The sequence below is a fragment of the Heteronotia binoei genome, chromosome 20 (genome assembly GCF_032191835.1).
Source record: "Heteronotia binoei isolate CCM8104 ecotype False Entrance Well chromosome 20, APGP_CSIRO_Hbin_v1, whole genome shotgun sequence".
In the NCBI taxonomy this organism is placed as follows: domain Eukaryota; kingdom Metazoa; phylum Chordata; class Lepidosauria; order Squamata; family Gekkonidae; genus Heteronotia; species Heteronotia binoei.
This window is the reverse complement of record NC_083242.1, coordinates 11,438,164-11,451,749: the sequence shown is the minus strand read 5'-3', so window position 1 is coordinate 11,451,749 and position 13,586 is coordinate 11,438,164. Positions and strand designations below refer to the sequence as shown.

Here is a 13,586-nt window from a genome sequence, read left to right as displayed (position 1 = left end):
GGAATACCATCGCTTTGACTATATGGACTTTTGTTGGCAGGGTGATGTCTTTACTTTTTATTATACTGCCCAGGTTCGCCATAGCATATCTCTGCTACCTAATCTTAAATAGGCCCAACTAGGTCTCATTTATATCAGATTTGGCCCTCATAACAAATGAGTTCAATACCCCATGTGTAGAGTAAAAGGCACTCTGTTAAAAAAGACTGGGGGGGGGCTGTATTTGTGTGTGTGTCTCTGCACCTGGAAGTAGTGGCAGCTTCTGGTGACTGACCCCTACTGGAGGGCTGGAAAATATTCAGAGACGTGGCTAAATACAGCCTGCCCCTGCCTTCCCAACTGCTGGTATTCCAAAGAGGTCTTCCACCCAAGTACTTACCAGAGTTACCCCTGCTTAGCTGCTGAGATTGGGTGTGCCTGGGCTATCCAGGTGAGGGCACACAGTTTCTGTTTGAAATGTAAAGTTTCTATTGGAGTTTATATATAATCTTGATCCAACATTTTGTGGTTGGTTCCCTCTCCTATAGTAGCCATTCTGCGATTGGCTTCACTTTCTGCGACAGCCATTTTGTGTCTGTGTCCACCACCCTGTTTCATAAATTTAAACAGCATTTATAATGTGCCTGTAGAGGGAAAAAAAACCCAGCATGGCATACGGCAGACTTTTCTGCTTCAGCAGAAACACAGGCGTACACAGCCTGGCGTGTACGTTATTCGCATCGTATTCCAAAAGCACAGTTACACCCTTCTTAAGCTTACTGACATCAGTGGATTTAAAAGGGTATAACTGTTTCGGACTGTACTGAGAGTCAGTTTGGTGTAGTGGTGAAGTGCACAGACTCTTTATCTGGGAGAACTGGGTTCGATTCCCCACTCCTCCACTTGCAGCTGCTGGAATGGCCTTGGGTCATCCTTGAACATCTTCTCGATATAGAGTCCCAGGTTCAATCCCCATGGCCTCCAAGCTAAAAGGATCAGGTAGGAGGTGGTATGAAAGACCTAGACCTTGGAGAAGCCGCTGGCAGTCTGAGTCAACAATACTTTGATGAACCAAAGGTTTGAGTCAGTATTAAGGCAGCTATAGTGGCTCCTAGATTAGTCTTAATATGGTTTCAATGTACTGTACACAGCAGCCCCGTGGCGCAGAGTGGTAAAGCTGCAGTACTGCAGTCCTAAGGTCTGCTCACCTGAGTTCGATCTCGGTGGAAGCTGGGTTCAGGTAGCCGGCTCAAGGTTGACTCAGCCTTCCATCCTTCCGAGGTGGGTAAAATGAGCATCCAGCTTGCTGGGGGGAAAGTGTAGATGACTGGGGAAGGCAATGGCAAACCACCCCGTTAAAGTCTGCCGCGAAAACATTGTGACGCGACGTCACCCCAGAGTCGGAAACGACTGGTGCTTGCACAGGGGACTACCTTTACTTTTTTAAAAGTACTGCACCCATCTGTTTTTTAATCAGTCTGTTCTTATAGTTACCCCAACTCAAGAAAAAGTCAGGTCTATAAATACCTTAAATAAGGTAAAGGTGCAAACACCAGGTTGTTAACCAACCCATGGGGTGATGTCACATCAGAACATTTTCTTGGCAGACTTTTTTATGGGGTGGTTTGCCACTGCCTTCCCCAGCCATCTACACTTTACCCCCAGCAAGCGGAGTACTCATTTTACCGACCTCAGAAGGATGGAAGGCTGAGTCAACCTCGAGCTGGCTACCTGAACCCAGCTTCTACCGGGATGGAACTCATGTTGTGAACAGAGCTTGTACTGCAGTTTACCACTCTGCACCACAGGGCTCCTCGCCTTAAATAAGACATTAATATAAAACAGAAACAGGACTCTTCTTGATAATCCACAATGGAGCTTAAATTCTATTCCCGAATACGTGGTCTAAAAAAAAAAAGAAAATTCCCTTGTTGGGAGCCGAAGCTCATACAGAAATACTGCTTTGGATATTCTTCCGGGACAGTCAAACTTGCAGTATAGAAAATCATCATTCTGTAAAAAGAACTGTACTAGGAACAAGATATGGGGTAAACTCACAAGCAGGGCTTTTTTTGTAGCAGGAACTCCTTTGTATGTTAAGCCATACACCTCTGATATAGCTAATCCTCCTGGAGTTTACAGGGCTCTTAATACAGGGCCTACATAAACATAAGAGAAGCCATGCTGGATCAAGCCAATAGCCTATCCAGTCCAACACTGTGTGTCACACAGTGGCCAAAAACCCAGGTGTAACCAGGAGGTCCACCAGTGGGGCCAGGACACTAGAAGCCCTGAGGTGGGTGGAGCTGAGAGGACTCTCACAGCAGCTGCCCTTTCAAGGACAACCTCTGCCAGAGCTATGGCTGAACCAAGGTCATTCCAGCAGGTGCAAGTGGAGGAGTGGGGAATCAAACCGGTTCTCCCAGATAACAGTCCACACACTTAACCACTACACCAAACTGGCTTTTGGTACCAGAGACTGGTTTTGTGGAAGGCGATTTTTCCACGGACCTGGGGGGCGGGGGTGATGGTTTCAGGATGATACCATTGTGCATTTTATTTCTATTAGTCTGGTGTGGTGGGTTAAGTGTGCGGACTCTTATCTGGGAGAACCGGGTTTGATTCCCCACTCCTCCACTTGCACCTGCTGGAATGGCCTTGGGTCAGCCATTGCTCTTGTAGGAATTGTCCTTGAAAAGACAGCTGCTGTAAAAGCTCTCTCAGCCCCACCACCTCACAGGGTGTCTGTTGCGGGCGAGGAAAGTAAAGGAGATTGTGAGCTGCTCTGAGATTCTGAAATTCGGAGTGGAGGGCAGGATATAAATCCAATGTCTTCTTACGATTATTACTATTACATTGTAATATATAATGAAATACTTATACAATTCACGGCCCAGTTGCTAACAGTCCACAGACTGGTGGTTTGGGACCCCTGTCCTAGATCAAAGGTTCCCCCCCCTTAAAGTACTGCTTTGCTCTCCCAACATCAAGCTGAAAGGAGCAACCCAACAGAAGACCAGACCTTCACTGTAGGTACTGAATTTCATCAAGGAATGGAATACCAGAAAAGCACAAGCAGCAAACCATTGATCTCTAAACTCTGGCTCAGGTGGGCAGCCGTGTTGGTCTCAAGTAGCAGAACAGTTTTGAGACCAGTGGCACCTTTCGGACCAAGGAAGTATAATTCTGGGGATAAGCTTTACAAAAGCTTACCAATTTTTATTCAAGGTGTATACACTTTGTGAATAAAACTTGACAGGTCTTAAAGGTGCCACTGGATTCGTGTGTCATACCTGAGCCCAGTTTAATTCTAGGTATAAGCAGGGATTTTTTTGTAGCAGGAACTCCTTTGCATATTAGGCTACACCCCCCCCCCCCCGTTGTAGCCCATCCTCCTGGAGCTTACAGTAGGCCCCGTACTAAGATCCCTGTAAGCTCTTGGAGGATTGGCTACCTAAGAGCATGGCCTAATATGCAAAGAAGTTCCTGCTACAAGCCCTGGGTGTGTGTTTTCATGCACACACTCAAGTTCTTCAGGCATAGCGCGCAAACTAGAGCTTTTATCTTGAATAAAACTTTGATGGGCTTTAAAAAGGTCCCACTGGACTCACGTTGTTCTGCCCTTAACTCTGGAGATGTGTATTTTGCTTCACCTTGCTGTAACTTTTGCACTACTTCAGACCCAGGACTGGAGTCTGAGTATCTTCGATGGCTACAGGACAGCAGCATTATCACATGAAGGCTTTTTATCATGGGACAGCCTCCCTGGGCCAGTGACTCTGCGGTAGCTTTTATTGGGTCTGCATCTCAAGACAATTCTAACTGGATGCTATCTTGAAAGACAGGAAAGGTTCCCCTGTGCAAGCACCAGTCGTTTCCAACTCTGGGGCGATGTTGCTTTCATGGCAGACTTTTTACGGGGTGGATTGCCACTGCCTTCCCCAGTCATCTACACTTTCCCCCCAGCAAGCTGGGGACTCATTTTACCATACCAACCTAGGAAGGATGGAAGGCTGAATCAGCCTCAAGCCAGCTTCCTGAAAACCCAGCTCCAGCTGGGGATTGACCTCAGGTCGTAAGCAGCACTGCAGCTGCAGCTTTAACACTCTACACCATGGGGCTCTGAAAGACAGCCCTTCCTTTAAAGGTTGGGGTTCGAGGATTCTACTTACACGCAGTAGCTGCAGCCGCGTTATTGCAAGCTCACGTTCCAGCCGCACGGACAGAAGCAGATAAGCTTCCAAGCAGACGTGTGCTCTGGTAGAGAAAGGACTGTTGGCCTAGTATTGAATTTTCCAGGCCAGCAGGGTTTCGAAAGCTACTCGAGACTCCTGTAAACTGGCACAAACTTCTTGGGTGTCGAGATCGTACTTGCAGCAAAGGGCAACTATAAGTAGTACTTGAATAAAGGATGGTGTGGGGTTGTTTGCTGCCTCGGAAGGCTGGTCCAGAGCAGGTTGAAATTAAATCAGGAGTTTTTTGAGTAAACTTCCTGACCGTTGGGAGCAGTTCCCCATGGAAGAGGCTCCCCTCTGGAGGTGGTGGGCTAGATGGCCCTCTGACAGCAATGCGGATTCTTAGGCAGATCGTGAGGGGAAGGGTTGCATCAGTACTTAGTTCTCATGGCCTCCTCTTCTTACATGCCCAGGGAAATGCAGGTTGCCACTTTGCGGTCAGGAAGTAATTTTTCTCCAGACCAGTTTGGCCAGTGATCCTGGAGGGGGTTTTTTTTTTGCCATCTTCTGGGCATGGAACAGGGGCCACTGGAGTGTTGGAGGGAGGGATTTGTGAATTTCCTGCATTGTGCAGGGGGGTTGGACTAGATTATGGGGAAGTCCCTTTGAATTCTATGATCCTACATCTAATCCAATGATCCTATAGTCTAATCCTTTCGCTTCTCCTTTCTAAGTTAAGATTCTCTCCCCGCCCCAACAAAAAACCAAACTCCAGCCAAATATCTTACTATTGTGTGCATCTTTTATTCAGAACTGTTCTTAAGTCAGTGTACAGTTTTGCCCCCTCCCCCCTGTATCCTGTGTACATACTGGCACCAGTTTGTGTAACGACTCCCCTACGGGATGGGAAGGGGGGGGGGGTTAGACTGTAAGCCTTCACATCTAGGTTGGGAAGAAGAGAGACAGCCACAGCCCCCTTTTTTTTTTCCTTTTTGCTTGAGCAAAAAAACCTTCTAAAAGGACCGAAGTGTGTGTTTTTGTTTTAAGGCGCAGCATACAGCAAAGACACTTGTCGGGTTACATAATTTACACACAAGCAATACCTCCGCTAGGACATCGGGTGGTTATTTCTGCTCCCTTTGAGGCTGGGCTGCTGCCTCCAGTAGAGGCTGGCTTAACTCCTCTCAAATGCATTATACAATATTGGAATGACAATTTTAAAAAAACAAAAACAAATGTACAATCAAAAGTCCTCAGATGCATTGTAGAACTTTTTTTGGGGGGGGGAGAGGGGGCATTCGCTCCAACACTTTTCTTTTTAAAAAAAGAAAAAAGAAAAAAAAGACTGCCGCCGTCAACTTTTCACCTTCCAGTTTTTATATCCTGAGTCAAACGCCAAGAAAACACAAATAAAGCCATGCCCAATCTCAACTCTCGTTTTATGCGCAGTTACGGGGGATATTTTTGTCAAAAAAGAGAGAAAAAAATGTTATAATGGTCATATAACTAGTCCTTTTTTGTGGTTTAGAAGCATTTGCGGTGGACAATGGAAGGTCCGGATTCATCGTACTCTTGCTTGCTGATCCACATCTGCTGGAAGGTGGACAGGGAGGCGAGGATGGAGCCTCCGATCCAGACAGAGTATTTGCGCTCTGGGGGGGCAATGATCTGCAGGGAGAGAAAGCAAGAAAATTGAGGGATGGAGGCATGCAGAGAGGCAAGGCCCAAAAGCTTGGTACAAGTTTGCTGTCATGGTTAAGAGAGCCAGTTTGGTGAGGCGCTTAAGTGTGCAGACTCTTATCTGAGAGAAGCAGGTTTAATTCCCCACTCCTCCACTTGCAGCTGTTCAAGTGGCCTTGGGTCAGCCATAGCTCTCGCAGAGTTGTCCTTGAAAGGGCAGTTTTTGTCAGAACTCTCTCAGCCCCACCCACCTCATATGGTGCCTGTTGTGGGGGGAGGAAGATAAAGGAAGCCAGCCACTCTGAGATTCTGAGTGGAGGGCAGGATATAAATCCAATATCATCATCTTCTAAAATGGTTGATCCTTGTCATGATGTCACAAGATGGCTACATGAACTTGTTCTCCCCCGCCCCCCGGTCAGGAAGATGCAACAAAAAGCTGGCACCACAAATAGGGTAACGCCAAAAGCGCCTTTAAAAATTTGGGCTGTTGGGGGATCCTTTGCAGGCCCAGAAGAGCAGTCCCACACCTGGACAAGACCATTCTTCAAAGCCGCTGATCAGCTCCCCAAAACCGACCCCTAGCTCTCAAGATATTGTACACCTGCGCAACCATCTTGGTAGGCCAGAGCTCCCGTCCCCTGCAAACGCACACGGCATTATGTCACCACTATAGAAAGCCTACCTTGATTTTCATTGTACTGGGTGCCAGGGCTGTAATTTCCTTCTGCATTCTGTCAGCAATGCCGGGGTACATTGTGGTACCGCCGGACAGGACAGTGTTGGCATACAGGTCCTTACGGATGTCGACGTCACACTTCATGATTGAATTGAAGGTGGTTTCATGGATACCGCAGGATTCCATACCTGGCAGAAAGGTAGCGGATTACAGACTTTAGCACCAGGCAAAAGGACCCGTAGTTGTGACAATTACACCTTCCAAAAAAGGGGGTTTTACAGGACGCCTCCCAACTTACCTAAGAAAGATGGCTGGAAGAGAGCTTCCGGGCACCTGAACCTCTCGTTTCCGATGGTGATCACCTGGCCGTCGGGAAGCTCGTAACTCTTCTCCAGGGACGAACTGGACGCGGCGGTGGCCATCTCCTGCTCAAAGTCGAGGGCGACGTAGCAAAGCTTCTCTTTAATGTCGCGCACAATTTCTCTTTCGGCGGTGGTGGTGAAACTGTAGCCTCTCTCGGTCAAGATCTTCATGAGGTAGTCGGTCAAGTCGCGGCCAGCCAGGTCCAGACGGAGGATGGCGTGGGGCAAGGCGTAACCTTCGTAGATGGGCACAGTATGGGTGACACCATCCCCAGAGTCCATCACAATACCAGTGGTACGGCCAGAGGCGTAGAGGGACAGCACGGCTTGGATGGCGACGTACATGGCTGGGGTGTTGAAGGTCTCAAACATGATCTAAGGTGGAAAAGCAAAGCGATACAGTTAAGACACCGGCAGGCTATAATGTACTCCAGTCATGCTCAGAGGATAAGCATCCATATCCACCACTGAGGAAATCAACCCATGCCAGTCAAACACGGGGAACGACGCAACTGGTCAAGTTGTTAAGGATTACACTTGCGCTGTGCCAGTTCCCCATTTCACCACACTATGTGTTATGAGGTCAACCAAAGCAAGTCAGAGTTAGTTGAAAGGCTGCAAGAGCTTCAAAGTGATCACTTAGTGAGTCAAGAAAGAAAGCAAGTTTTCAGGACAGTGAATTAAAACAGAAACCTTTCAAGATCCAGCAAGAGAGAGATTCAGACCAGGAAAGGAAAACCCCTGCAGAGATTGGCAAAAAAAAAAAAAAAATGAAATGAAATTGAGATGAATGAAATGTTGACAGATAAGCTATTTGAACTGGAGTGTATGGGTGGAAAATGCGCACAGTGTGTTTTACCTGTGTCATTTTTTCTCTGTTGGCTTTGGGGTTCAGGGGAGCTTCTGTTAGCAGCACAGGGTGTTCTTCGGGGGCAACTCTCAGCTCATTGTAGAAGGTGTGGTGCCAGATCTTCTCCATGTCATCCCAGTTGGTGACAATACCGTGTTCAATCGGGTACTTCAGAGTCAGGATACCTCTTTTGCTCTGTGCCTCATCACCGACATAGCTGTCCTTCTGGCCCATCCCGACCATCACACCCTGAGAGGAGAGAAGGCATGGGGCTCAGGAATCAAGACTGAGCAGAACACTTCTGGCTTGAGCCTCGCACCACCAAAAAAAAACACACCAAGGCTGCCAATTGGGAGCTTGCTTTTAACAAAATCCTGACTTCTCCCCAGGCCTGTATCTAGGATTTTTTTCTGGAGGGAGTGCCGGGGACCAGGAGAGATTGTGTCTGGCTAGGGCTTTTTTTTCCTGTAGAAAAAGGCCAGCCGGGACTTATCTGCATTAGGCCACATCCCGACATCACCATTGTTTCACAGGACTTTTTGTAGAAAAAGTCCAGCAAGGAATTCATTTGCATATTAGTCCACACCCTCTGAAGCAAAGCCAGCTGGAACGCTCAAAAAAGCCCTGTGTGTGGCAGATCTGGGAGGGGGCACTGCCCCCATTGCCTCCACCTAGTCTCAGCTCTGCTTCTCCCCCTTTTCGTGTGGTGTGCGGTTTTACACGCCTCGTAAAGGTGGATTGTGAAAGGCAGCAAGCAGGGGAAGGGCTCCCCTTATCTTTGCTGGCAGAGGTCAAGGGGATCTGACCTATCCCAAGCAAGCTTTGGCACTTCAGAAGATGAGGTCACCCAGTGGCTTAGGAGTAGATTACTCTAAAAACTCTCTCCCTTCCACCATGTTTCCAAAGCATGTTATTAGCTACCATCTGTGCCAACTTCCCATTAACCAAAAGAACCTTTCATCAACTACAGAGTTGACTTCAGGCTACAGTGTAGTACCAGGTACTTAAAAAAAAATTTTCCGATCAGTGCTGGGAATGAAAGCCCCAGAGAACTGCTGCTAGTCTAGCTAACTAAAACTAGGTTAGGCCAACTAGTAAATCCGGCTTAACACAGAGTAGCTTCTTATGCGTTCTTCAGGCTGTCACAAGCACAGTCATGTAAACAGGGTAGAAAAAATTTGTGGAGTGGAAACGTGAAAGTTAACAGTTTTGTTTTGCCCTGAATTGAACACCAAGCAAGCCGGAATCTCCATCTGTACATACCTGGTGCCTGGGGCGACCCACGATGGAGGGGAACACAGCACGGGGAGCGTCATCCCCAGCAAAACCGGCTTTGCACATTCCAGAGCCATTGTCAACGACGAGTGCGGCAATATCATCATCCATGGCGATCTTTGAGAGGGAAGGGGGGGGGGAAAAAGGTCACACGATTGAAGAGTCTGCAACTGACGCAAGAAGAGATCTCAATTGCAAGCCACCTAATGATGTTCAGTGCGCCGGAGCACGCTGCTGCGCTACAGCTGGCCCAACCCCACCCACTTCCTTCCCGACATCTTCGGGTTTTGTCATCTCGGGAGCACTTCCCCTTTTCAACCACTAGAGGGTGCGCACTGCATCTTCCTACCGATTCGGGACAAAGGAAGTCCTCCGCTGCACACTGTCTGTGTTATTACCATAAAAGGGAATGGTGAGAGCCAGCTTTTGGAGGGTTTGATCAGAGAGGCCACGCCCTTCCCTCCCTCCCCCCTCCTCCCAGAGAGCACTGAGTGAGCATATGTCTGGGCGCCACTCCCCAAGAGAGAGGAACACACACACACACACAAAAAGGGCCTGGTCTAAAATGTGTGTTGCAGACAGAATGGAGGGGGGGATATTATTGGCCCCAAAAGCTTCAAATTGAGGATGGGTCACCCCGACTCATCGCAGCTCAGATCAGCTCCCCAAGTTAGTCTTGTCTCTCGCAAGCTGATAGGGTTGGGTTTTTTTTAAACATTAACTCATTTTTTTAAAAAAAGGCATCTTGAAGACACCTACTGAATTCTCACGGATCTTTTTCTTGACAAACCTGTTCCTCTTCACAATTGATTAGCAGTTTGGGGTGGTTTTTTAAAAAAAGTTTAGATAGTGGTTCTTACTCCCCCCTTCCCTCTCGCTAGGATGGTATGATCCACACCATGCCAGATAAAGATATGCAGTTATAAAATAATTTCCGGGCTCAGGAAGAAAGGGACCCGTCTAATGTTGCAGGTTAGCCCTTACAGATAAAACACAATCCCAGGTTTCACAGTGCCTGGTTGGGGGACACTTGTCTCCTGCGCACAGAAAACCAGCAACCTGTTCAAAGTCTAATTTGAAAACCAGAACTTCCCTTTTCCTTGTATAACCTCCCCTCCAGACCTGAGCAGCTGGCTCTATTTGGACCCCCTCCCCTTCTCTAAGCAACCTGCTGTTGGGCCAGCCTGGTTTAGATCTTACCCCTCTACGAACCCGGACAATTTCCCAACCGAATGTTCATGAGGACTGGTCACCTGCCAGTTAAGATGCTGGGACCCATAAACCGCAATTAGAAGCTGCCATTCCAGCAGTAAGCATGCGCCGGAGCAAATTGAGGCTACAAGGATAAGAGAATCCAGCCCTTTGCTCTGAACCTGGGATTGTGAAGGCTCTAAGTGGGGGGGAGGGTGTGTGGATTGTATCCCCTTGAAGGAAGAAAGGCCTCCAAACCCAGGCTAGGTGCCCCCCCCACAAGCGATGCCCCTCCTTCCTTCCCAGTAGGGCAGGATCCCAAGGAAACAAAGACTCTCACAGCAGTAGGAGGGGCAGCCCCTTAGCCAAAAGGCACCCTCGTGATTGATTTCCTTTCCCCACCCCAGAAGGCGCCGCCCTCTTCCTCCCCCCAATTCCCCACCTCCATGTGCTCGAATAAAAAAAAAAATGCCGGCTTTAACCACCGGAAACAGCCCGCTCCCCCCTCCCCAAGTCACACCCTATCCTTCCCTGCCCCCCCACTTCGAAAGGGGCTTAGAAGGCAACGAGGGGGGGGGGAGACGACGACGCCCCCTCTTTTTAACAAGCGGGCTCTCGCTTCCTCCCCACTTTCTGAGCTGCGCGCAGCACCACCTCCCCGCCGACCTGGACCACAAATCCTCTTAGAGAAGGGGCCCTTCTCCCAGCAAAAAAAAAAAGGGGGGGTGCAGTTTAACAAAACCCAGAAAGGGTTTTGCAGGCAGCCCGGCAAAGCAAGCTCGCCTAGGCGGGGGAGGGTGTCGCAAGGACAGCCGCAAATGCCAAGGCACCCCGACCCCCACCCACTCACCCCCCGACCCCCACCCACTCACCCAAAATGGCTGTAGCCAAGAGGCCTGCGCCTTGTGGGAGAGGACGGCCTCTCTCGCCCTGCTTTCTCCCCCCCCCCCTTGCTTTGCTTGCAAGAAGTTCGTCGCACGTCGTACGACTCTTAAAAGATCCAATTAGAACCAAGCGAGAGAATCGCCTTTCAGGGCCACGCCGAACAGGGCAGACGGAAGACGCTAAGTTGGGGGGGGGGAGAGGAGACATGCGTCAACAAGTGCGATCGTGCATCCGGCTTTCTTAAGAGTAAAGCCCCGCTGCGCCGAACTGAGAGTCCAGCCGCTTCTTCCGTTTTAGCATTAGAAAAAAAACGGGCTAGGCTAAACCCAAACCCGAATTGTCAAGCCTTACAGACCGCACCAGAAGGCTTAGATCTCTCTCTCCACTAGAGTCAACAGGCAACCTCAGGTCAAGAGCCACCTTGCTAAATTAACGATTTACAGTACTGGTCTAGAAACTTCACCATTATCCTCTTCTTCTCCCCCCCCCCTCCCCCGGTTATCCTACGGCACCGTCCGCCTGCCTTCGCGGCGTCCCATTCATTCCAACAGGCTCGCTCCAAGCGAGGTCATGCAGCGCACGTTTTCGGGCGGACGTCATCAACTTTTCTAAGGAACCCCCCCCCCGTTCCCTCCTTTGCAATACCGCTTAAAAGCAACCGCGCGCGACCCCTCCCACGCAATGCGACCCAAAGCAGCCCAGCAATGCAATGATCCCCCAGTCTCCCTTTTGATTTGTTCGCTTTTGCAAATAATCGCCTACCTTTTAAAAAGTTGCAAGGTTTTGTAAACAGGAATCTGCTTTTTGGAACCCTTGAAGGGAGGGGACGGCGGCGGCGGCGACGGCTTGCAGACCCACCGGGGTGCACGGAGGAGCGAGGGCGAGCGCGGCTTAACGGCTAGGTCCTCCTGCGCCGCGTCGCCGGGTTTTATAGGAGCGGCGCGGCGGAGCTCTCGCCATAAAAGGCAACTTTCGAAACAGGCCGCTCCGATTGGCTGGGCCCCGCTCACTCACTCACGACTCTCTCTCTCTCTCTCTGCACATTGCAGCATTTCCCCCACCCTTGCAACGAAAAAAAAAAAAGTGTGAGTGGGGGAGGGCGTTTGATGCTTTTCTGGTTTTTTTGCATTGGGTTCCTCTCATGGGCGCAGTTTCTGCTCTTCTCTTTCTTCCTTGCAAAGATGGGAGCCCACATCTGACAGAGATCTAGAAGGGTGCAGGACTTGAATTGCATGTGTAACATGAATAGATTTTTGGGGTTTTTTTGCAGCGACTGTTCTCTCTTCCCTCTCATTCTTTCCCAAATGGGGTGGGGGGGGGGGGACAAGGCCTTTGGGAAACATGGGCCGTCTCCACGCACTTTTGGGCAGCAAAAAGCTTATTCTCTTGGCCTGGACACACACACACTCTCTCTCTCTGTTGTCAGATTCAGAAATAATATGGGGAAGCACTTCCAGAACATGGTTCCAAAAGAATAAGTCTAACTGAACTTAATGGTTATTTAAATTCCGAGTAACCACTTCTTTTGGGGAGCATGCATTACAATTCCAGTTCTCTGCAGGCTCCTTGGGAATGAATAGACCTGAACTCTATGGCCCTTTTGCTCTGGATCAAACTCGACTTGGCCCTTTTTTGCTCTGGATGAAACCGCCGCAGCATCCGGCAGGGCCAAGGTTAGATGAGACCGGACTTCTGAGCAAACCTCCAGAGAACCGGGGAAGGGGGGGGGGGCTGAGGTGGGGGAGATTCTTGGGTGCCTAAACCAAAACAGTTGCCCATTGTGCTCGATGCAAAACAGCAGCCAGTGCCTCCTCTGAAGTGCGGCTGGGCACACTTCTGAAGAGTTGTGAGAGTGCAGGAGATTGCGCCGCACCACACCCTTACCCCTGTGCATTGCTCGGAAGCCAGTGCCTACTGAGCTTTCTCACTTTTAAGCATACCTGGGACACATTAGATCTAAGCCAGCATCCCCAAGATGGTTCTATAACAGCTCCCCATCCGGGTCTGTTGTACTAAGCGCAATGGAACGCTCTCCCAGGCCAAACAATCTTAGGTTGCGCTCTTAAAGGTGTCTCTCTCAGAGCCCTTGGACAAGGATACCTTCCCCCAGTCAATTGTCCAGGGAGAGATGATAACTGGAGAGAGCCGCGTAAGTGTGCACGGCACATCCGCTGTGGATGCTCAAGGCAGCATCCCCTTCAAATAACCTCTGCGTTTGCCGCCGAAATATACCAGATTGGAGATGACACATCCAATGCGTTTTCTTCACGGCAGGCTCGCTGGGTTTAAAAATCCAGAAGACTCCCAAGGTTGTTGCTTTCTCTTCCAGGCGCCGGGGGGAAAGAGCCCACTCCTGAACCTCCACATGCCTGAGAGGGTTCCAAAATAAGACCGCATCTCTTAACGTAAAGGATGCCTCCCTAAATAACAAAAACCCCAGGATGCTTGCCTCTGAAACTCTTTTCCCGGTGTGTTTCTTCCCAGTGATCAGGTCTGCTTTAAATCAGCCG

The 13,586-nt window shown here is 49.4% G+C and overlaps 1 protein-coding gene across 1 annotated transcript; it reads right to left on the bottom strand.

Annotated features, from left to right (window-relative positions):
* Positions 1-5,677: 5,677 nt before the first annotated feature.
* Positions 5,678-9,146, bottom strand: ACTB (actin beta). The gene is made up of 5 exons (XM_060260751.1): positions 8,989-9,146; positions 7,735-7,974; positions 6,812-7,250; positions 6,520-6,701; positions 5,678-5,822 (listed from the first exon to the last, which is right to left on the bottom strand). The coding sequence occupies exons 1-5, from the start codon at positions 9,109-9,111 to the stop codon at positions 5,679-5,681; spliced, it is 1,128 nt and encodes a 375-aa protein (XP_060116734.1). The 5' UTR covers positions 9,112-9,146; the 3' UTR covers position 5,678.
* Between the last annotated feature and the right edge of the window lie 4,440 nt (positions 9,147-13,586).